The sequence below is a fragment of the Necator americanus genome, chromosome II (genome assembly GCF_031761385.1).
Source record: "Necator americanus strain Aroian chromosome II, whole genome shotgun sequence".
Classification (NCBI taxonomy): domain Eukaryota; kingdom Metazoa; phylum Nematoda; class Chromadorea; order Rhabditida; family Ancylostomatidae; genus Necator; species Necator americanus.
The window spans coordinates 8,809,262-8,832,917 of record NC_087372.1 but is presented as its reverse complement, the minus strand read 5'-3'; the positions used below and the strand labels follow the sequence as shown (position 1 = coordinate 8,832,917).

At 40.2% G+C, this 23,656-nt stretch overlaps 3 protein-coding genes across 3 annotated transcripts; 1 reads left to right on the top strand and 2 right to left on the bottom strand.

Annotated features, from left to right (window-relative positions):
• Positions 1–1,902: 1,902 nt before the first annotated feature.
• RB195_017217 (uncharacterized protein) lies at positions 1,903–3,413 on the bottom strand (the record flags this gene model as incomplete). The annotated part of the gene is made up of 4 exons (XM_013436560.1): positions 1,903–1,978; positions 2,547–2,602; positions 2,822–2,941; positions 3,363–3,413. The coding sequence occupies 4 exons, from the start codon at positions 3,411–3,413 to the stop codon at positions 1,903–1,905; spliced, it is 303 nt and encodes a 100-aa protein (XP_013292014.1).
• Positions 3,414–12,894: 9,481 nt separating this feature from the next.
• Positions 12,895–16,867, top strand: RB195_017216 (uncharacterized protein; the record flags this gene model as incomplete). Its single annotated transcript, XM_064184112.1, has 4 exons — positions 12,895–12,926; positions 13,283–13,354; positions 16,288–16,414; positions 16,661–16,867. 4 exons carry the CDS (start codon positions 12,895–12,897, stop codon positions 16,865–16,867), a joined length of 438 nt encoding a protein of 145 aa, XP_064039993.1.
• A 4,639-nt stretch (positions 16,868–21,506) lies between these two features.
• On the bottom strand, positions 21,507–21,837 carry RB195_017215 (uncharacterized protein; the record flags this gene model as incomplete). The annotated part of the gene is made up of 2 exons (XM_064184111.1): positions 21,507–21,730; positions 21,819–21,837. 2 exons carry the CDS (start codon positions 21,835–21,837, stop codon positions 21,507–21,509), a joined length of 243 nt encoding a protein of 80 aa, XP_064039992.1.
• Between the last annotated feature and the right edge of the window lie 1,819 nt (positions 21,838–23,656).

The following is a 23,656-nucleotide window of genomic DNA, read 5'->3' as shown; positions in this document are numbered from 1 at the left end:
CCTTTCGCAATATTAGGTTCACGCGCCAGTATCGTGACTGCCGCCAGTATCGCTCCGCACAGTATCACTTGATCCACTTGATGCTTGACTTGATACTTGATGCCGTGGAGTTAGATGGTTTCTTTTGCCGTCCAAGTGTTCTTTAAAGGCAGAATACCAGATTTTGTCGTGGTGCGAAATCCATAGCCAATCTTCCACGCCGATAATAAGCGAAAGATGAGCGGAGCAAGGGTGGCGCGCTGCAATTGAAGACGTCGTAAGAAACAGCTTCCCAGGGTTGTCCGTTTCCACTGATACAGGGAGAAATGGACGGAGTCACCCCCTCTCCATAGTCTCCCATCCCGTATACGAATACTCCACCTGAAATCCGTATCACCTCAGATTCGTGGGGTGATGCCTGCAACTCGAACAGATAGTGGTCTAGCCCTTTCGCCTATGTATTCATCACCGCTCTGCATACAGGAAATCAGTAAACATCACCGTAACTTAGATATCAGGTCACTTGTTACCCGGAATTGTTATGTGGTATATTTCGCCTTCCACCTATAGTGCATATACGATCATATAGGTGATTGCTTCCGAGATTTGCTTAAAGGCATCACCCCACGAATCTGAGGTGGTGCAGATTTCAGGTGGAGTATTCGTATACGGGATGGGAGACTATGGAGAGGGGGGTGATTCCGTCCACTTCTTCCTAATTGCCGTAAAAAACGGCCCGGAATATGCAGCGCTGCACAAGTCTGGCGCGCTCCAGTCGAACTCCCGTAGAAAATAGTGCGCCAGAAAGCCTGAAGCCGTATCTTCTGGGTCGTTTTTCACGGCAATTAGGAAGAAATGGACGGAATCACCCCCTCTCTATAGTCTCCCATCCCGTACACGAATACTCCACCTGAAATCCGTACCACCTCAGATTCGTGGGGTGATGCCTTTAAGGCTACCGGTGAGGACGGTAAACTGGGGAGAAGCTCTACAATCGTCACAGATTATACAAGAATCGCTCAAATTTTCCGTACAAAAATTGCGATCGACGTCTCATATTTTATTTGAGAACTAAAAAGAACAACAAAATATCATTTGGAGCTGACTGACGGAAAACAAATGTCTACATAAAACTAACTGCTAGGATACACTGATCCCAAAACTAAAACATGCGGAATGAAATTCAGCTTATTCACGACTTAGAATGAATTCGTTTGTGCAGAGTCCTTAATTTTTGAATGCTGCTGCATTTTATTAATCGATAAATAATCATAATTTTACGTGACACAAAAAAAGTATGCAAGAACGCAGTAGAAACACGCGCAGTTATGAGCTAATGTTTAGCCAGCTACTTGTAGGATTCTGTTAGTGGCTAGAAGGCGAATTGATGAAGACGTAACATGAAACAGAGAAAGGTCGCAAGCATAACAAGGATGAAGGATAAAGTGTCTGGTGTTAAAGGCATTACCCCACGAATCTGAGGTGGTGCAGATTTCAGGTGGAGTATTCGTATACGGGAAGTGAGACTACAGAGAGGGGGGGGGGGGAGGTGATTCCGTTCATTTCTTCCTAATTGCCGTAAAAAACGGCCCGGAAGATACGGTTTCAAGCGTTTTGGCGCACTATTTTCTACAGGTAGTTTGACTGGAGCGCGCCAGCCTTGTGCGTATAGTGAAACATAAAGATCCCATTGAACGTGGGATTCGTGAGGTGATGCCTTTGAGTCATTTTGACTCGACTATGTTCTGACGCTTAAAATTGTTCGTCTTTCGACTTCAAGAGTATGCTTTATTCACATAGTTATTCCGATTTGTGATAGTAAGCAAAAAAATTGGCAGGTGAGGAGAAAATGAATGAATAGTGTTGGTGCGTTCCATGAGTACACTAGCAGACGATAGGGTGACGATTATTGGACAACTGAGGCTATGTCGGTCCAGCCGGCCTCATTAAATTGTGCGGATATTCGCCTTTCGTCTTCGGGGAGAATAACAAGTTTGATCTGAAAACGAAGCAGTTAATATTTTAGAAAAGTCAACGTTATATTCTCATTATCAAAACATATTATTTAATTATGAATGTTCCAAATTTTGATGTTAATAGCGCGTAGATCATGGGTCTGATCAATTCTTATTTGTTGAGAAATGCGCATTATTTTCTTAGTTCTTATGTGAATGGTGTACTTCTGTGTGAAAAAGCGCAAGCTGTCATTATATTTGAACCATCATTAGTGGAGAACTTGGATCGTTGTGTTGTAAAATGGGGCGGGACAGAGATCCTATGATTGGCTCATTTATTCACTAGCCCACGCTGAAGTTCGTCTGTGGTCTAAGGCATCAGAAAACATATGTACACTGAGTTGTGTTAGGCTGCGTGAGAACAAGGACAAGCTGCTATCACGAACGAAATGTGAGCAGGTGGGCGGACCAATCATGGCGTCTCTGTGCCGCCCCTTTTCCTACACAGTGCTGTACAAGTGTAAATGGCATGAAAACAGAAGTATACATTCGCTATCGATTTCTCACCAGCGCGGCAAATTGGCAGAAAAACAAAACTGATCATGGACCAACCTATGTGGAATAGGATCATGTGGTCCGGGAGTTGGCACGTGCCCAGCGCAGTACACCTAGAACCATGGAATTATCGACTTCATCAAGTGATAGCAGTTTCTTGCGAGTATTTGTTGAGAAGGTTGAGAGGCACGACATTAGTGGCGTTAGCAGAGGAACGACTGAAGTTTTCCTTCCCTAAGGCTTCACTGAGCTTACTAATCCAGGAATACTGCAGGGATATTCTTTTTCGATGCATTGAATTATTGATTTGCGCTTGTTGATCCATTACATACCTCTAAATCTTGTGTATCGTTCCTGTTATTGTGATATGTCTTCAGCGATAGTCGTGTGCCACATATCCAACATTTGAAACAACCTTTATGAAATAATGCACCGTCCTTAAGCGGACCGACCTGAAATTCAGAGGAGATGGAAGAAGATAAAGGAACGAGAAGGGAACATGAAGTAAGAAACAAAGCAAATTTAAGCTTTTTCCGTAATTTTCACTTACTTTGTAACTTTTATTCTGTAAGGTGTTATTTTCTGTAAGTTTGCGTAAGAATGTGAGAGCACACAACAGACGAGACTTACTATAAACATCGACAGTACGATCTGCGTCTCTCACCTACTACTAGACAAATCTAAAATCTCAGCTGTTCCTGTTTTTTTTTTCTTTCGAAAAGCAGCGCCATTGATCCCGATCGATATCGATACATCTAATATCAACAAAGCGGCATGGTTGTGCATACATTCCGTAATGTCATAGCAGCTGACCACTCGAAGTGTGGATAGAATCCGGAAAAGCTGATGCATGACTAGTTCTCGGAAGCTCACCTTATCGTTAAAGTAAGTCGGCCGCTTACACCGGAAGCACGGCTCTTTCATTGAAAGGCCTGAAAGTATCACAAGTTCATACAAATCCAACGTACATATCGATCGGTGACACAGAAGATGCGTTAGTTCATCGAGAAATGATAGTGATTCTTGTTTTAAAAATAAGAAAAACACGTCCAAAACTAATCAATATCCTATCAAGTGATAAACATGTCAATAATTACATTGAATTGGACGGACGAGTAAATAAGCCGCAGAACAGACAACGCTCCGCCCACTCAGTCGAGGCAAAGTTAAAGTACAAAGCTGTTGAAGATGGGAAAGTATTGTCTCATTATGATTTTGCCGTTTCAATTTGTAGGTCATCATTTTTTGAACAAAAATAGAAAAAAGAAAGAAAAATGAAAAATTCACTTCAAAATCGAGTTTTCGGACGGTTACACACTACAGCTTCATGCTGTGCTACTGGAACTACAAAAAATCGCCGCTGCTGTTAGTAATGACTGAGGATGATGGTTCGATATCTATTTATTTATTTCTGCGATTATTATGCTCTATAACTAGCAATATTTCAGCCTATTGCATCAAAAAATTGGATTTCACTTAGGGAACGAAAAGTGAAGAAAAATTATGCGATATGGATAATCTGGAACTAGACTCAGCATAAAATCCTTGCTAAAGCGGAGACGTAGAGTTCTGTTGAGCAAAAAATGGCACAATCAGCAGGGGTAGTTAAAAGGACAACGAAAGTATAAAAGGTGACGGAGTATAGAAGACCACAAGACTAGGCAGAGATCCAGAGGACAATGTGTTAAGTCATTGGGAGCCTGGTCGTCTGCCGTCACTAGAAAATTAGCTCAATTAAAAATGGAGATACAAGGATTTTATGATGGCAATACTTTTTGAATTTTTTCAAATGTTTCTTACAAGTGAGACACTGAATGTAGGCATTACACGATGAAAGTCGTCGGGAACATGTGTACGCAATCATGAGGTTACGGTAACCTCATATGTCGACTGATGCGAGAAAAATTCACAGGTGTAACAGCTTGAAAAGACAAGAGACGATAGCAGAGGATTTCTGTGGGGTAAAAATCAATACTCATATTAATACCAATTAAATCTCACGCTTACAAAAAACTGATAGTTTTTTTTTATACAGGATGGAGAAACGGTAAATTCTAGAGAGGATTTTGAGATTTTTCGCATCGAAACTTTATGGAGAAAGTGAAAGAATTTCTTCCGAAAGCAGTATTGAATGTCTGAATGTGTGTATGTCTAAAAGATTTACGATCTTGTAAGCACAATGTGCTGACGGGTTGCTTAGAGGAGAAAGGGTGCTGGTATTACGACGTGACGGAACCACCTCGGCGCAAGAAAAATGTAGATCAAACAAACACTCGACCGGAAACCGCGTGTTCTTCAGAGTCATTGTGATTACGTCGAAAAATCGCAGGGCAAAAGCACAGGGTGTGGCCGAGTTTTTCTTCTTACAGTTTGTTAGGTCGAAGTCGAAGTACATGGTGGCACAGGGAAATGGAGGGAAATTTTCAATGTAGTAGAGTGACAGCCCTGAGGAGTTGGTGGACAGGTGGGAATGGAATCGCTTAGTGCCCAACTACTTCCCATTCAGCAATTATGGGGCAGTAGATCGGTTCACAACGTGGACTTGCTGTGAAGGGATTTTACAAAAGTGGTGATGTGCGTCTGCTGCTCAACGTCTCAACTTTCCCCTAACTGGATCTTCACCTACAGGTACCGTGGAATATTCGGTTGTTCAGGTGGTTGATCGGTTTAGATCCAGTGCTGCTGGATGTCTCTGTGCCAATCGTTGTAACTCCATGCCAACTTCAGGCCCGAACTGCTTCAATATTTTCTTGAGCTCGCCGAGTAGTAGCTCCGCGGATGTTTCTTTTTAGAGCTGATCCGTCTCCAGAAAATTCTTAACCCGTGTATTGACGGCGTGTTAAGTAGGTCATGACGTCCTAAATTGCAATGACGTTGGAATTCCCGATAAGCAGTAGTTGCACGATCCCCATTTTTGTAAAAATGACCTCAAAGCAAATGTGCTTTGTGAACCGATCCACTGGTCGATGATTGCTAAATGGAAAATAGTTGTATACAGAAGTAAGCCACTTCCACTTGTCCACCACCAGTGTATGTAGTCATCGACTTGTATAGAATTCTTTCTGGAGGAGCTCAGAGAAAAGAAATGTCTGGAGTTGAAGTTATGATAACATGCTGAAAAAGGAGGCAGAGAATGTTTGGAACTATAGAACGGAGCGGAAAAGAAGGAAATTGAAAACAAAAACAGAAATTGAAAACAACCATTTTTCTGAGTATTCATCATTGAGCAGTGAGATCCGGAATTATAGAAAAATGCACTGGACTAGAGTAGCAGAAGAGCAGACGTTTCCAAAATATGACATCACCCGTAGATCAATTGTCTAACTGTAACTGCCTATAATTAATTACCCTTGATAGTGCTATGATAAGCGTGTATAGGTCAATTCTACGGCTATGTCGACAGTTTGACAAATACTTCTAATACCACTAAAATAACAATACAATACTTTTAAAATAATATTTGAACTCGGATAAGCTACCGTTGTCATTGTACAGAGAGTTGAAATTTTATACCGAAACCCTCTAACACCTCCTGATCCACAGGAACAGCAACCGACAGGAAATTTCATGTGCTCTAAAGTCACATACGAACACTTCCCGTTGGATTACGGTACTAAACGCGAGGAAAATTAGATGAAGTTCTTGGTTTGTGTGGTTGGTCGTTTCCCATGTGTGGACGTCAAGATGCATTACGATATTGTCAAATTAATTCGAATTTTAATTTAAAAAGTCGGCCAATTGCAAATTGCACATGCATCAGATCAGAAAATCAGATCATTCCAAGAAAGAAATCAGTAACTCAGGAACGAAATCAATAAATCAAAATTAATGACAGAAATTACGTCGGTATGAGACTCTCAAGAGATTAAAATATTAAAAATAATTTTTAGCCTTCTCAAATGCGCTCCAGTGACAGCATTTGCTCCATCGCCGATATCGATTGATTAAAGATCATGAACGAAAATTGATATAATTCAGGCTTTAGTGTTAATAGTACCGATGAACCGATGAGAGCGCGGTATGCTGCTGACTTCCAGACGAAAAAAATTCGATGTGGAATCTGTGTGGGGCGAGGGAGTACGGGAAAGTGAGAGACGCGGACGCTGAACGGCGAAAAGTGCACGTGGATCGCATAGACATAGAGTGTTTAAGCCACGCCCACCTAATCCACCACAGGTAGGAAGGACTGTGTCAATAGAAACGACGATGCGACTCAACCGCATTGTAACGTTAGGACGGAGTTTATCCAAGGACTTTTGTTGGGGAAGTTATGACAGTTTTCGAGAACTTTCTTAGGATATCCCGTTGCCGCACAATCGCGAGGAATTTGCATCATTTCTGCATTGTTCTCGCATGACTCTCGCATTAGGACGTTTCGGCTCCTACATGCGCGTAAAAAATGCGCATTTTTCATTAAAACGTTCCACGAATTTTTTTTTGCGGACAAACGGTAATTAAAACCGAATCATGTTCGTCTGACGAAGCACTCCAGAAAGGACCGGTGTCCTATCCTACCCTGGCTGAAACCGGTTCTGTCATTGCCTATTCACTTCCTCAGAGCTGTCATTGTTTGATCTGCAAATGAAGCGTGAACGTGAGGATTGATTTTCACATTGCCTGCGGGTCTATCCATGCTTTTCGTTGGCTTGGGATATGCAACGGGAACAGAGATTCGATTCCGAGGGGGAAAAATCCTTTTTGGATTACTGCAGCTGGTATGTAGATCCCGCAGTCATCAATCGACTGGTACCCAGGCATAATGATTCCAAAGTAAGATTGGTCATAAAAAGGCGATAAATGGAAAAACGACTATAATGGAAATTTCTCAAGCAGTTCGTTAAAAATTAATCTATCACATCCCATTTTTTTGCTTCAGAAGTGAGTCATAATTAAAAATCCATGCAGTGGACTCATATTCAGTCGCAGACGCCCGAACGTGGTGATTTTGAGGATGGTTGATCCTACCGAAACAGAATAACCCGATCTACCACATTCGATTCACGTCTGCGCTGAATCGGGCACTAATCAGTTGGTCCTGCTCCTCCATTTATCTAATCTTACTACAATCCTGCTTGATCCTGACAAGGATCTTCGGACTTCACTTCTCAGACGATTGCAATCGTTCAATCATCATTGTATTTCGGAAATATCATGAGTTTCAAAGAAAACCCCGGATAATCTCTGCATTTTGGAGATCGTTAGCCATAATATTTAATTAAATAAATTAATCCCGCCCATTCGGAGGAGGTAGGGTACATAGTTATCCCAACTTCAAACATTTTTTCCCACGAGATGGTTTCCTTAAGGTGCTGTTATCTGCTCCATCAAGGAAATTCCCCATAATTTTCAGTTCATAACATTATAAAGTCTTCGGATTTTGGTACTCACATGAAAATTCCGAGATCAAACTGACGAAATTTCGGGGATAGAGAGGTTTGTGGAAGGTGTTTGAAGATTTCTTTTCAAAGTGTTTTGATCTTTTCTTTGCTGAAAACCGATTCAAAACGAACCGGTCCGAGCGTTTCAGAACGAATATTGAGCTCGTCTTATTATAACTATGGAGAGTCTAGTGCAGAAATTAGATCTATAATCTTTTTATATAATAAACACAGAATATACTATTATATTAGAAAGAAGTATGCTCAGCACACAAAGCAAAAAAAAGCGCCATTCATTTTTATAGCTGCTCGCATATTACTGTAATCGACAAGGCTCAAGGAGTCACATTAGGGCTAGCAGACAAATATAAAACGATCAAAAAAGAAATAAAAAAGGAAAGAAGGAACTATTCGGTCATCGTATAAATGGTGTAATTTTTTCCACAGTTATAAAGGATATTTTTTCACCACGGACAAGCGAATTTCGGCATATTGAACGAATATGGAAAGATCCACGAGAAAAACCGAAGAGAATCGTCGAAAATAAAGAAGAATGTGGTCTAATCTGGGAAACGAGAAGTTTTATTTTGGGGAATAAAGAAAATATGAGATAACGTACTATTTATGGGATGATCCAATACATCCGATCTCATCCTGAATGATGAATCAACGAAAGACGCTTGTCACGACTTCGCATAAGAAAACTCGCGGTCATCCAAGACCTGCACAGGCTACACACTGAGCATTTCACGAATTCAATGCATTAAGGCATGAATGAGCAAAACCATCACGGAAGACTTGACTCATAGCTGGTATGATTAAATGCAGTACTCACCCAGAAATGTTCGACTTTGTCGAGCATTACAGTAGCAGGCGACGGGCGTAGAGCAGCCGGTAAGACGTTCGGTTGGTGACTGCACGATCGACCCATGGTTCGAAACTGCTCAAGTGCCATGTAAGCCCTTCAACCCCTCACGGATCGATAAATTGGTACCACGGTTATTTTTGAGGGTAAAAACTCTGGTTTAAATCGGCTAGCTCTAGCCGGACGTTGTTAGTCTACTACATCATCTGACCCCGGAGAGGTTTATTAACAAGAGAGATTTTGTTGTCTCCTTCATTATCCTACATTTTTTAACCTTCAGTTCCTCCGTAGTTTATAACTGAGCGTGGAGAACAGGATCATCATCTATCAATAAGTTCGAATCGATGACAACCAATTGACATTCATATTTCGCAGTTATTATACTTCTCCACAGTAGATCGAATTTTCTTTGTCAAACTTCCAGAACTGCCAACACATAAAATCAAACAAAACTGTTTTTTTTTGCTTTTCTTCAAAATTCTATTCTAAATAAATTCTATTACAGAAGGCAAACATTATTCGACTAGCGTTCAGAAAATGCCTACTGGAAAGTCTGACAACAGGTAAAGGCAGGTAAAGGAAGAACAGCGTGGGAAACTGCTTTGTAGATCGTATTTTTCTACGAGGCAGCTAACGACGCGGGTGAGGCAGCAAATTCGTTCGTCAAGGCCAAGTTCTCACTCTATTTTTTTGGGGACAATTAGGAGGAATTGAAAACGCTTGTGCTCGTGATCTTTAATCCGTGCATCTAACCCTATCCTTTCGTGAATAGACTCCTATATAGACAATTTCTTCGTACACTGCCTTCAAGAGACAAAAGCGACAAGGACGAGCAAGGTGTAGGAACACTGTGAGCTGAGCCGCTATCACATTCAGAAAACGAGGAGATTTGCTGGGCTGCAGGGAGGTGCTGAGCTAAGGCTAAAACTATTTGTTTGGTGGTGCACCAGTGTCGAATAGTGCGGTCAAAAAGTACTGAAACGTTTCGAGAAGTGAGCGAGGCGAAGTGGAGTCAAAAATGTTTACGGTTTGAGTGGAAACGAAGAGCGAAGAACTTAAGAACTCTGGATATCTGGATGTATCAAGTGTTCAACTGACGTAGAGGCGTGCTCAAATGTCCTGTAGTGCCGAAGAGAAAAGGAAAATGAAATACAGTTGGAAGAATTCGTACGGTAATGCAGAAGATTGGGTTCAAAGAGTAAAACTGTCTGTTTTTTTGAAGAACCCTCTATGACTTTATAAATCAGTGTTCGTCTTTAGGCCCATACTGAATGCAAAAACACGTTGAAGCTAATTTTGAAAGCAGGGTTCTAATCTCGGTGTATGAATCTAAAATGTTCACTCGAAAATCGCTGAAGGCATTCTGAATCAAAGCCAAAAACCCTGAAATGAACCAAAAGGGCGAATGCTGCAGATAACGCGGGCACTCGCACCATATCTCGGATGGTTCTTGTGATCCGAATGAAATATTCGAACCATTCGCTCTCCTGATCGATCAGTCAATGGTCACTACTAGGCTTCTAGAATCCGAGATGAATATTTACTGCAGTCGTTGCGTGAATGATTAATAAAGTAGGATTCAAGCTTGTCTTTCCAATTGTGGAAAGATTTGATCGCCCGAATAGGTTGTGACCCAATAAAATCTACCAACAACCTAATCTACAGTTAATAAAAAAAAATCAATACAACATAAAATTCTACCCATTAATGTATATTTATTTCATGGAGCACGTAGCTCATGGGAATTAGAAAATAACTCGTAGGCAGTGGAGCTAAGATGAAACCTACAACAAGATAAGACGAAACTAAAGCTTGAAGTAAAATAAATGCATAAATAATAAGACTATGGAGACTATGGAGCTACGTTCTCGCAAAATGAACTCTCCGAAGAAAGAATCCAGTTAGCAGCGCCCACTAACGCCGTCGGTGTTTGTAAACCCGAAAAGTGGTCGGATTGAAACGCATGGAAACCTGGATTAAAGCACGATTAGTGTGCGGTCGGCTTGAAAACGTTGCAGACGACGGGTGAACAAACAACGTTGAAGGTGGTCAGGTCAGTGAGCGAGGAAAGTGAATTCCAGAAAAGTGCAAATAGTGTCTATCGAGAAAATCTTTGGACATAACACAAGGAACTAAAACCTTTTGCTTTTGAGCCCATCAACATTTGAAATCATCCTTAATTTTTTCTGTTCTCCAGAAATATACGGTGAGTTTGCACAATGCCATACGTCTTCTTCTGTTCTTATTGTGGAAAAGAGAAACTAGAAAGAAAATAGAACTATACATGTAGAAAATCGTCATTCAATTGAAAATACTGTATTGTAGGAAAAAATAATTATTGTTCAGTGAAGTTAATGAGTTGATGAAGTATTGATACACAAAGATAAAAGAATAGTAACTTTTCAAAAAAAGAAACATGTATGAATAAAATTTAAAGAATTATATCTGCGTAGTACCCATAAAATTTCCATTGGAATTTAGACCTTATCAGAGAGCAAATCTAATGGTTTAGTGCACTTGGACTAACACTAAAGATGTTCTTCTTCAAGATCTTCCCTGTTTCTTTTCTTTCTCTTTTTTTACGCAAGAATTATGCGTGGAAAAAATAGAAATTCTCCTCAAATAATGCACAAATTTCAATTTCATGACTTACATACATAAGTGCAAGGAAGATTGAAAGAGTTTAAATTTAAAAAAAAATGAAAGAACGCATACAATCTATCGAAGATAATTTTGTCCGATATCCAAAGAGCACTTTGAACTTTGAAAAGAATAAAAAAAGGAAAACGTCCCTAATTGATCATAATTCCTCACCGATTCAATCTATGATGGTGTCCTTAGGCTCCCCCATCTGGAACAAATAACCTTTCAGAAATTTCTGCTTGTGCATGTGTACTTTTTTTTTCGTAACCTTTACTCCTCAATAACTTCTATCCTAGAATATTTTGATGCATATTTGCCGTCAAATACGCTTGTCATGTCGGCAGAAGATGTTTCTATTAACAACAGTTATTAGTCTTCTAGTATTTTTTAAGACGAGGGATGGAACCGCCAGCAAAACTGTGAGTTTTGCTTCTTATTTTTATTTGACCTACTTTCAATTTAACTATATGTTCTTGTTAGAAACCATTTGAGACCATTTGGATCCCTTTGAATGTCGAGAAAGTGAATAAGCTCACCAACCACAAGTTCGGAGATCAAGCGTACAAGGATGCGGTGTGTTCGTTCCAAGATTTTGTATTAGGCCATTTTTTTTGTAAATTGAAGGCGGTGGTGTTTTATAGCTCTTACGTCCAACCAAATATATCATTGTTCCATCACCGGATTGTCGGCATATGCAAATTTTTGTGTTAGTTTTCACGGCAGCCAACGATTTTGAATCCAGAGACAGATGGCGAAGAATCTATGGTGGTCGATCAATGAGACATAAAGTAAGATCTGAAAGTTTGGTGGAAGTCTGGAAACCCTAAGACTCTAAGACCCCATCACTCACCTCCAATGAATAAACAGTTTCACTTATTGATTATTTGCTGTTTATTGTTAACAACTTTATCGTGCTGTTAATGTACTCGTTTTTCCAGTGAATAATCGCCTAGTGTCGCTACTAGCGACTCGCTCCTCACGAATAGCGTGGCTGAGGGCATTCCAACGAACTGGCGCATTGGCTATCTTTTCTCGGGCATCCACGCCCCCTCCTCAGCTGATTAATAGGCGCCATCTACACTAGTAATATATTCCGTCTTTTTCTGAATCGAGTCAAGGTTTTGAAATATTCGTTGTTTGCTTCTTCAATTTCCTCATATTTCGTAACCGCTAGAGCACCGCCTGCCTCCACAACGTTTTACCGATTCAAGGTGACGTGGAAGTGAATATGGGCGTCGAACTGCGATGCACAGCGGAGATACTTCCTCTGACAGGATATCCCAAGCTGAGGAGTTCTCGGAACGGGAAGCCTAGCTAAGAATTAACCGCTGCTAAGATTCATCACCGTCCTAGCAAAATGTCGCAAGGTGGCCCCTGATCCCTATGAGTTGAACGACCATCTGTGGTAAACGATAAGTTCGTTATGGCAGGAATGTTTGGTTTGGCGAAAATTCTTCTTGCCACTCCAGCATATACACTGCCTTAGTATCCTGCACACTCAACCCTGCCGCCAGACGGTATGCCGACCGGTGAGAGCCGATCAAATCTCAGGTTGTTCAGACTCCTTCGGGCTAAGGCAACACTTGTACGACTCGCGACTGGAGACTGTCTAGGAATTAGTACTTACGAGTACGAGAACAGCGTCCACAGACGCTGACCTACATTCCCTTCACGGAATTGCAGAGCGTATAAAATTTCTCTGATTGCTCTGCAAGAGAGCAAGAGTAGAAGTATTGATGTACGGCAAATGAATGATGGTACACTCGTTATTTGTGGAGAGAAGGTTCTATCGCAAAGTGAAGGCGGTGTTGGTTTTGTTGTACTCCCATCTGTCATCCATCTTGTCGATTCACACGAGATCCTGTCACCTCGTCTGGCCATTCTTCGCGTCCACTCAAACCTTTTAGCATCAACAACTGCTACTCACCAACATCAACTGCTGATGAATCCGAATTGGACGCGTTCTATGAGGAGCTAAAGTAAGTGATCAGCGACGAGAAGTCCTTCTAGAAGTTCGCCGTCGGAGAATTAAACTCAAAATTAGGCAAGGCAGCAGAAGAGGAATGGAATAGAAACAAAGTACTGGCAGAAGAGACTCTGTTGAGCTCGAACCTTTCCGTTCAACAACTCCTGTTTCAACCCTGATCATTCCAATTAATGAAGTTCCGGCACAGATTCTATCTTCGAAAGTAAGTCGTCATAAAGAGCATGGAACCTCCGGATGTGATTCCATATCAGCAGACTTTCAGACCAGTGGGTAAAGTTGCAAAACGTTCTTATTCATAAAAAAAGGTGTTATTCATAAAAATGGACCACATCGAGACCGTATCATGGAGATCTGCTGAGAATACCGCGTGCGTCTTGTCTCAACCTTTATCGACTTTGACAAAGCCTTCGACAGGGTAGAAACGAATGTAATACTCTCAGTGCTGGTCAATTAAGGTGTTGACGCGTCGTATTTGATGACATCAGCCAATTGCTATGATCAATGCACAACTAAGATAAAGCTTTTTACAGCTCCCTCACCATACCCATTAGAAAGGGGATACCATTGCGACACTATATTCCCGAAGCTATTCATGGCTGGATTACAATGGATAATGAAATAGCTTGCTTGGAAAGAAAGAAGTGTACGTGTTGACAAAGGATTCCTCTCGATCCTTTCTTTTGCGGACGAGATTGTTCTCTTTTTGACACGTACCAGTGAGGCAGAGCCGATGCTCTGCTTCGCTGGTACTTGAATGGATTTGGATGGGACAGGGAAAAAAATATGATTGCGAATAAACCGAAAGCAGACACAGTTTATGAGGGACGTCTACTGAGAGGACGGAAGAGTACAACTTGAAGGCTTTCATATCATAGAAATTTTGTCAAACTTAGTTCTATAAAAATGGAAAAATATTTGAAGGAAGACCTGAATAGGAGGTTGAGAGCACGGTGGGCTGCATTTGCACCGCCAGGGAACCTGCAGCGCAACTAGCCGACCAAGATCTTCGTTCGTATGTGCTCTACTCGACAGTTCTTTCAGAGCTCTATAAAGCAACGGAGATATGGCCAGACACTACAGCCACGTTTAGGAAGCTACTTACTACCCGAAGAGCCCTTCGGAGATGTCTTTTAAAGTCCAACCAGCGCACACTGCATCAAGCTGGCCTTCGCAGCTCCGACCTATGAGAAACATCCCGTCCAGCAGAATTCATATCGAAAGCAAACCATAGGTGGGCTGACCATGTTATGGAAAGAATCAACGATAAATGGACTAAGTGAACGCTAGAGTGGATCCCAAGAGATGTTGAACGCCATGGAGGGAGGCTGCCAAAGAGATGGAGTGATGTGTTCGCTGCACGGATGAGCCAGCTGAGAGTTCGGCTGGATACGGATGAAGGACTTCGTTAAAGTCACGAATCCTGAGAACATCTTAGAAGACAACGGCTAGGGAACGTCACAAGTGGAAGAGATGCTTGGGCCTCACACACCCAGTGAAGATAGGTGTTCTAAGTATCTAAGTAATAGCGAGCCTAGAGTGATTTTGTATCGTGTTACGTGTCGTCGTTTGAATAGTTATTGCGCATGTGCAAAGTACTGGTGCAGCTGGTGAAGTACAGTGTGATTAGATACTATTTCAATATCAACACTGCGCAATAGGGAAGGTCGTAAAAGGTAGGTGGCAAGCGGTGCAGGCTGGCAGACGTTGCCTTTCATGTTTTTTTCTTTCTCTTAGAAGTTCTATCTGTTTTCTTCTTTTATAGAAAAAAACTGTAGTTTTGCAATACGCAGAGTAGTTAATAAACATATAGACGGGTAGCGGTACTGCATGTGCATTGCACACGTGAAAGTTCATGATTAGAAAGCTGTCTCATGGTCAGGCCAGGTGATTTAGTTACACAGATGGAGCGGGTACACTGATCAGCAGAGAGAAGTAACCCATCGTCTACCGGTGCAGGAACTTGAGTTGCAAATCCTATACTTGAAATTACAAAGATTTTCTTCAGTTCTCGTATTGCGTTATTTTTCCAATTGGTCGTCTGGAAAATTCCAATGACACGGCTCGATTATTAGAGGAGAGTAATTTGTTTGACGATATCCTACAGGGTGACTATGTGGATTCGCATAGGAACCTTCCCATGAAGGTATGCTAAGAAAATCGACAATGGAGGAATGGAGTAATCCCTGTTGCTTTCTCCACTGTGATTGGGAGAAACATGAAAAATTTCCAGACATTATCGGCGCTACGCTTTGCAGCCGTTGCCTACCCCAGCCTGGATTCAATCCTAAAAATTGATGATGATACAGCATGGAATGTGCCAGTTGTGACCAGATATATGATTCGAGTGTTGCCAAAATCAATTTCGTGTTACAAGTAGCGGTTTGTTACAAATTGTGCGCATGACTTGAGTCTAAAACATAAGAGCAGGTCATATTTTACTGTGATGTATTAAGCTTGCGGTCCTCTGCACCCATTCGCAATAACAGAAGCAAGTGGTGGGTTTATACTAGACTGTGGTACGTCCGCGCTCTTATTTTCGGACAATTATTGACTATCAAGGTATCAACCCACGAATTTGAGGTGGTACGGATTTCAGGTGGAGTATTCGTATACGGGATCGTAGATTATGGAGAGGTGGGTGGTTCCCTCCATGGTTCTTGTTAATTGGCGTAAAAACAGCCCGGAAGATGCGGCTTCTGGCGCTCCGGTGCGCTATTTTCTACAAAGAGTTCGATTGGAGCGAGCCTTGTACACACGTCGCATCTTCCGGGCACTTTTTTTTTACGGCAATTGGGGAGAAATAAACGGAATCACCCCCTCTCCATGATCTACTATTCCGTATACGAATACTCCACCTGAAATCCGTATCACCTCAGATTCGTGGGGTGATGCCTTTAACCTTACTGAAATTTTTCAATCATTCAGGTACGTCACATATGATGAATATAAAGATGATAGTTATCCACAATATTGTTTGGGTATTGCTTACGTACTACATAAGACTGCGCTACTGCCGATGCTCGACGCCGTGCCTGAAATGAAATATTTTTGGGTTAGTTTTTGTGCGATTTGTAGCATTATCGATGAAGGTTGCACATCTGAGCGTGAAGTGGTATGATGTAGCAATTAGTACTGTTTTCATGCAAATTTGCACGAAATTTAAGCAATGTAAACCTCAATGAAAGAACCAATTTCACTAATGATTCTTGGGAGAGAGAAAAATGATGAACGGACCAATTAGAGCGTTGTTACTCCGCCTATTTTTTTTTCGTTGCCTCATAACTAATATCAAATTCAGATAGATGACGTCTTCGTCACCGGTTTCATGGCACGGGCAGCTAATGTTTCATTTGTCGAAATCAACCAATTTGTAGAACGAAAACCAGCTCGCAAGGACTTTCCTGACAGGATATTCTATAATGATATGATGTTCTACGGTACCACTAAAGAGAACATCGGACGTCAACTCATCGATCGCACAAAGTATGCGCTTCAGTTCAATTGATAGATCAACATTATGAAAAAAAACTTCCCGGACATTGTTTACATTGATTTTCGTTTTTTTTTTGAATCTGTCAAGTCGTTGCTTATGTCGATTGCAAGAGCATCGATACTATTCTGATGGGACTGATCAATTTTGAAAGGGCAAATGATACGCCTACCGATCACGTCAATTTTTCTAAAATCCGCTTAAAACATGATATTTTCAGATGATATTGAGTCGTATGTTTCACTTTGGGACATGTACCAAATCCTGCAAAAACGAAAAAGTGTGAATCTACATTCTAATGTTCGAATTATGTATAAATTATTATTGGATTGTTACAGTGCTAATTATTTTTAATTTTCACGATGGTGGCTTTGAAATTGATTTGCATGTTATTATTCAACGAAATCATGAGCAATAAATCATATGAAAATTAAGGAATCGTAGGAGACCAGCGACCACACCTTTGGCTACAAAGATGCTTACTTACTTAGATACTGAGATGTCCCGTCTTCACTGACCACGCATGCCACAGCATCTCTTCCACTCGTTTCGTTCTCTAGCCATTGTTGTCCAAGATGTGAATCTCTTGGATCTTGGATCTCAAGCCTCTATTTCCGTAAGTGATGTTGACAAAGTACTTGAGCAGTGTCCGACTGAGATCTTAGCGAATATATCACTTCATTCTCGTTGCCGCATATCAACATCGATACTGTCGACTTGTCGTACCCTTTTTCTAACGGATGGAAAAAAGGACGGTGGAGAAGTTGCATCTTAGTGGTGCATAAATCAAAGCAATTGGCTAATTTCCTCACATAACACGTCTCCACATCATGATCGACCAGCGCTGACAGACCACATTCATTTCTACGCTAAGGCATTCTCTTAGTCGACGAAGATTAGGACAAAGGACAGGCGGTATTCTCGACACACCTCTGGTCCTCGAAAAGCTTTGAATGAATGAATGATCCATGCAGCTGCAGATTTGCATGATGGTCACCAGCTCGAAGGAAGTTTGCAGATATAAAATTAGGATAGCGACTCGTACTTCGGGGAGGGGGATAGTTCGTTGTGGAACTTCAGTGGAAATGTCCGGGGTTGACACAGGAGTTGATGAACGGTAAATGTTCGAGTAGAATCTCTTCGTAAAGATTTCCATCTCACGACGAGAAGACGTGCGAGTCCAGTCTTCGCTCAGCAAGACTGCTAGCGGAATATTACATTCACGGAGATCCCTGCGGCACTTCTTTAGAATCGTTCTTCTTTGTGCTGCTTCTAGAATCTTTTTCTGCCTGTATGTCGAAAGATTCTCCTGCAACGCTTTGCTGCAGCTGGCGTTTGCTACTAACCACATAATGTGTGATGCATCCACCGCTCAATGTGCGATCAACCCTCAAAGTCCTTCTTCTTTCCAATAATTTCTTGGTGGTCTTTGAAACTCAATACAAGTTTGTCGTGCGCAGTTTCGAGGCACGTTCAGCACAAGCTTGCACTCCTCTCAGCAGCACCTCGTAGTCCTCGTTTGAATTCTCCTCGACGTGTCAGTCACCTTGGGACGAGTTCTCGAGTATGCAATCGTCGTACACGACTTCTTTCCTCCTTCGTTGCCGACAGCAGAAGTTCTTTTCCATTGTGTGGGTCAGTCGTATTTTCGCACGAAGAAGACGGTGATCAAAACCACTACAAAAGGATGGTACTACTGAGACGTCAAGTAGACACCGCCTCTGGTTGGTGAGTATGTGGTCGATCTCCGCACAAGTCATGCCACTGGCGATTCCCATGTCCACCAACGATGGTCTTCCTCCATGAAATGAGAGTTCTGTTGGAAGAGACAAGCTGTAGACAATACTCCCGCAAGATGACTGCCGTTTTCATTACGGTTTCTCGATACAAATCTTTCGATCCTGTAATCCTCTTCTGTTGCATTTCTTTTTTAAGTTGTATTCTCCGACAACGAATTTGAACTAATTCTCATTGCGGATCATTTCCTTCAGCTCATTATAAAACGGGTCCTATTCGAATTCAACAGCTGATGATATTGGTGAGTAGCAGTAGGTGATGCTGAAGGGTTTTTGGGGCAGAGGACAACAATAGCCATAAGAGGTGACAGGATCTCGTGAGAATCGACATGCTGGTGCGCAACAAAACCCGCACCACCTACATTTCGCTGCGGAACCTTTTCGTCACGAATGACGAGTGTACCGTCATTCACCTGTCGTACGTCGCTACTTCTACTTTTGTTCTCTTGCAGAGCAATCACGTGGTATTTGATACACTTTGCAGCTCCGAGAAATACATGTAGATAAGCGCCTGTGGACGCTGTTCTCGCATTGTAAGTACGAAGTTGGTGATAGTTTCCATGGCGAGTCGTGCACGAGTCACAATGGATCAGAGTCGAAGACGTCCTGAACAACCTGCGATTTGATAACCTCTCACCGCTCGCAATACCTACGGACGAGATGGCAGTGTGTAGGGTACTGAAGCAGTGAATATGCTGAAGTGGCAAAAATACTTTTCCCCAAACTAAGCAGGCCTGCCACGGCGAGCATAGCTTTCACCACAAGTCGTCGCTCAACCTATATGGAAATGAAATAAAGATAATAGAGGTGAAATAATGAATATAGAATATATAATATAGTGAACTAATGAAATGAAGATAATAGAAGTCCTTTTCAAACAATTGTGGTTGTTGATTTTATGTATCACCACTCTAGCATTCGCGCGTCTCAATTGTTCACCTCCCAAATGCGCACGGCAGTAATCACTGGAGGATCACATTTCGTGGATTAGTTTACGTATTTTCCTGGTCCTGCATCAACTAAATAGTCTTCAATAGCATTCCCACTGCAATTATCTTCCGATCCCCATCTTTCCACCCTCCATAGCTTGCATGACGCTATACGGGATCCATTCTTAAATTACTCTTCCTCTGCGCACATATCCATCGGTTTAAGATTGATGGACGTAGATCGTAATGTTCGTCATTTTCAGAGCAGCTATTTTTCCTGCCGGTAAATTGCTCTTCAGCCATCCGTTGTTTTTCGTTTTGTACTCTGACACATCTCGGATGACAGCAAATAGTGATGTTATTTGCACTACTATTTTTTTTCTATTGATTTCACAACTACTCCCAAACAAAGGAATTCCGTCTGATTAGAAATTGAGTAAAAAATGTATTTAATGCACGTCTATTGTGAAAGCAAATTAATTCAAAAATTTCACTTGTTAGAGCAGTAGATTTTCTAAAGTATAATTTTTTCTTCCCAATTTCATTTCCTGTGATAAAAACAAAATAATTGTGAAAATTCCTCAGAGATGCCCTCCTTAAAAAAACTCCTATATAAAGCGTGTACAAAAAATAGTATAAATGTCTGAAATTTTTGAAGAATTGGAAGAAAATAAATAAATAAATAAAAATAAATAAAAAGCCGTTCTCAGCCCAAAAAATAATAAATTTATGCGCTTAGAACACCTATCCTGCTCTTATATGCATAAAGTCTTATCTTAGAAAGTTAGAGAGTCAAAAAGACTAAATAAATTCTGGAAGAAGAAGAGAAAAAAACTCGCATTATTCCTGAAAATGATAACAGAAGAGAAATGCAGGATATCACAGGCAGTGACAACGAAATTCTTTCTCAAAAAAGGAGAAAACGCAGAATTTTTCTCAACACAATCTTAGGTCTGGTATATTTTATCGATCGTTTTATTGACTTAACAAGGTGGTAAGATATGTAGTTTTTTTTTTGAGAAATTTCAACTTAAATTCCTGTGTGACTGGATAATGATTGATGGCTAACAAAAAAATTCAGCCATCCTGTACTAGGACCACGAACATAAAATAAATAAAATAGGAGTAAATAAAACGAAATAAATATATAAGCAATAAACAATGAACAATAAGAATTAAAAAAAAAACAAAATAAATAAAAAAAGAAAGAAAAGAAAGGAAAAGAAAAGAAAAAATACATATAAGTGCAAGTATAAGTACAAGTAATACATATAATTAAATAAAATATATAATCCGTTAGCCTGATTTCTCCTCCTCTTCTCCGCCGTCTCATCCTCTATTCGTCGAAGTTGCATCGGCAACGCTTCTCATAATAGCTTCTAATAGCGATCCGCGTTTATAATCAAATCGTGGATGTGTGTGTGTGTGTGTGTGTGCCATCCTAGCCTATATTACTAGCTGATGCTAGTGGCCGAATGAGCCGCCACTCTACTCTCATCGTCGTCGTCGCACGTTTCCCCCCTTGCTCCGCGTTATCCTCTCATTACGGATATTTTCGGTTACGTTCCAGGGATATTTTCACATTACTACCAGCAGCCAGTTTCTATGCTGTTTTCCTTCTCAAATTTGTGTATTCTCAGATGTTTCTGGAAAAAAAAAGCTAAAATTCACCTTTTTTTTCCTGAATTTCTAGCAGATCGAATCGAAGGGACTCGGGTGCAATTACGGACTTTCGTTGAAATATGCTCCGGAAAAATCTTGAGAAAACAGTAATCAGATGGTGAAACTATGATATGTGATTAAAAACCACAACATGCAACATTTTCTACGTACCTACGTTACGGTGTGGGATTTTTCTTCTCCTTCAGTTTATTAGAAGTCAAATTTTTTGCTGAGGATCATTTCAAAGGTGAAATTAGTATCTATTTATTAATTTCGAATTAGTACCCATGTACGATTGTCATTAAATCTTGGCATGAATACTAATATATGCAATAATAATAATAATAATAATAATAATAATAATAATAATAATAATAATAATAATAATAGTAATAATAATAATAATAATAATAATAATAATAATAATAATAATAATAATAATAGCAATAATAATAATAATAATAATAATAATAATAATAATATACAGTAGCCTTGATTGATTTGCAGGAATTTCTGCCGAGTTTGGTACTGTTTTATTTATTTATGAATTATTTATTTTTTTATTTATAAACGACTAACTTTTCGTGGATATCACCATTGTCAAAGCATGGAAACGTCTTAAGCAGAAGTGACTGATTTCCTAAAACGACTCGTCACCCTCATCAGAATGAATGCAGACGACTGGTGACTCAAAAAATTCATCACAAATGCACCTCCAAATCGTAATCCAACCATGTTCTTCTTGAAGGTTCTTTTGGGAAAAAAATTGGAATAATATCGCAATTTTACCAGAAGAAAACTAAATACCAATGCGCACAATTTCTTGGATCGTCATAAGTTTATAATGGATCTGTGGCGTTTAGCTTTTACTCATAGTTAGTAACAGAACTATGATTGTAAGATATATTTTATTTAACAGAATCTCTTCAGAAAAAAAGAGATTTAAGAGTGTCAACAGATAAAAAAAGTAAATTAAAATCCAACTACATTAGAAAAAACATTAACAAAAAATAACATTACATAATAAATTAGAATTCAAAACTTAACTATAGGATTAAAGAAGCATTTGGAATTTTACCCCTTGCCCCAGTGCCGGTCTTCTAGTCGCGTATGTAGAATAACTGTAAATATCGCAAGACATTATAAATATTAATATTTACACGAAGACCCAAAAATGAGCCCACTACCTGGTATTTGATCCTAGATTTCTGTGAAAAATATCCGTATTTATTGTTGTATTTATTTATTTTCTTGTTTTTTTGTTCCGTGGTCATGATCAACTAGTTACCTGTTTTATCCAATTTTGTGAAGCAGCTGGAGCGCTCGATAAAATAAATAAATAAATAAGTAATCAAATAAATAAACAAGCAAACAGATAAATACAAATCCAACTTGTCACATAATTAGGTTACATTTCATTTCATAGAGATTTTTGAAGATTTTTTTCTATTCATTTAATCAGAGTAGAAAACAAGTAAAGAAAGGGACCCTACATATTTTTTTTGTATTTTTTGATTCGGTTTAGTGAAGAGAAGCGTGGGGAAATAATTCACGGGATCCGGAACTAATTCTGTTCATAAATTCAATTTTTTCAATTAACTAACATCTACATATTTCTCATGGATCGACGGGGATTTCGTAGAATTTCTTGACGACATTGTTTCGATTGAAACCTTCATCATCAATCCTATTATTGATTGATTCGAAGCTTTTCGGAAATGTACATATATGGCTGCTGGCCGTCGTTTCCAGAAAGAGTTGTTGATTTGTCTGAACAACTGCACGAGTGGTTTCTCATGGATTGTTTTTCGCAATGACGCCTTCCGTCTTCATTGGCTTCAGCTTCGCTAAATAAGTGTTTACTGTTCCGTGGCCGGAGAATGTGTATGTGTGTGTATGTAGTAGGATTTCCATAACTAACAGCAGCACGCCAGGTGGGTGTAGCAGGATGGATTGGAAATTTTATGCCCCGGGACCGCCGCAATTGCGGAATTTGCACTTGTGAACTGTAATCAATGCAGTATTCCTCTGCTTCTCTACGATTGTCATATTTTTTCATTCCGTGAATTGTTAACTTTTTTATTTTTTCACACTGTCGTTGGATTGATCATCATCATTACATTCATCTAATGATTCTCGCTTTTTTCTCCGAACCTGCTATTTTAGTCCTTTCAAAAGCAACTGAACACACTTCTTGTGTGGATCTGTTGTGGGCGGAGCCTATTTGTTCTTCGCTTCTAGGTTAAGTGGACCGCATGTTTCTCGCAACGAACCTCATACATCTACTGAAATCAGTTTTTTTTATCACCTTGACTCCGTTGATCTTCGAACTGGTCGAGCGGGCGCCAGAAATTCTTCCATTTTTTTAATAGGTAAAAGCTGAAAAATTTTATAGTTTTTTTTATAGGTAAAAACAA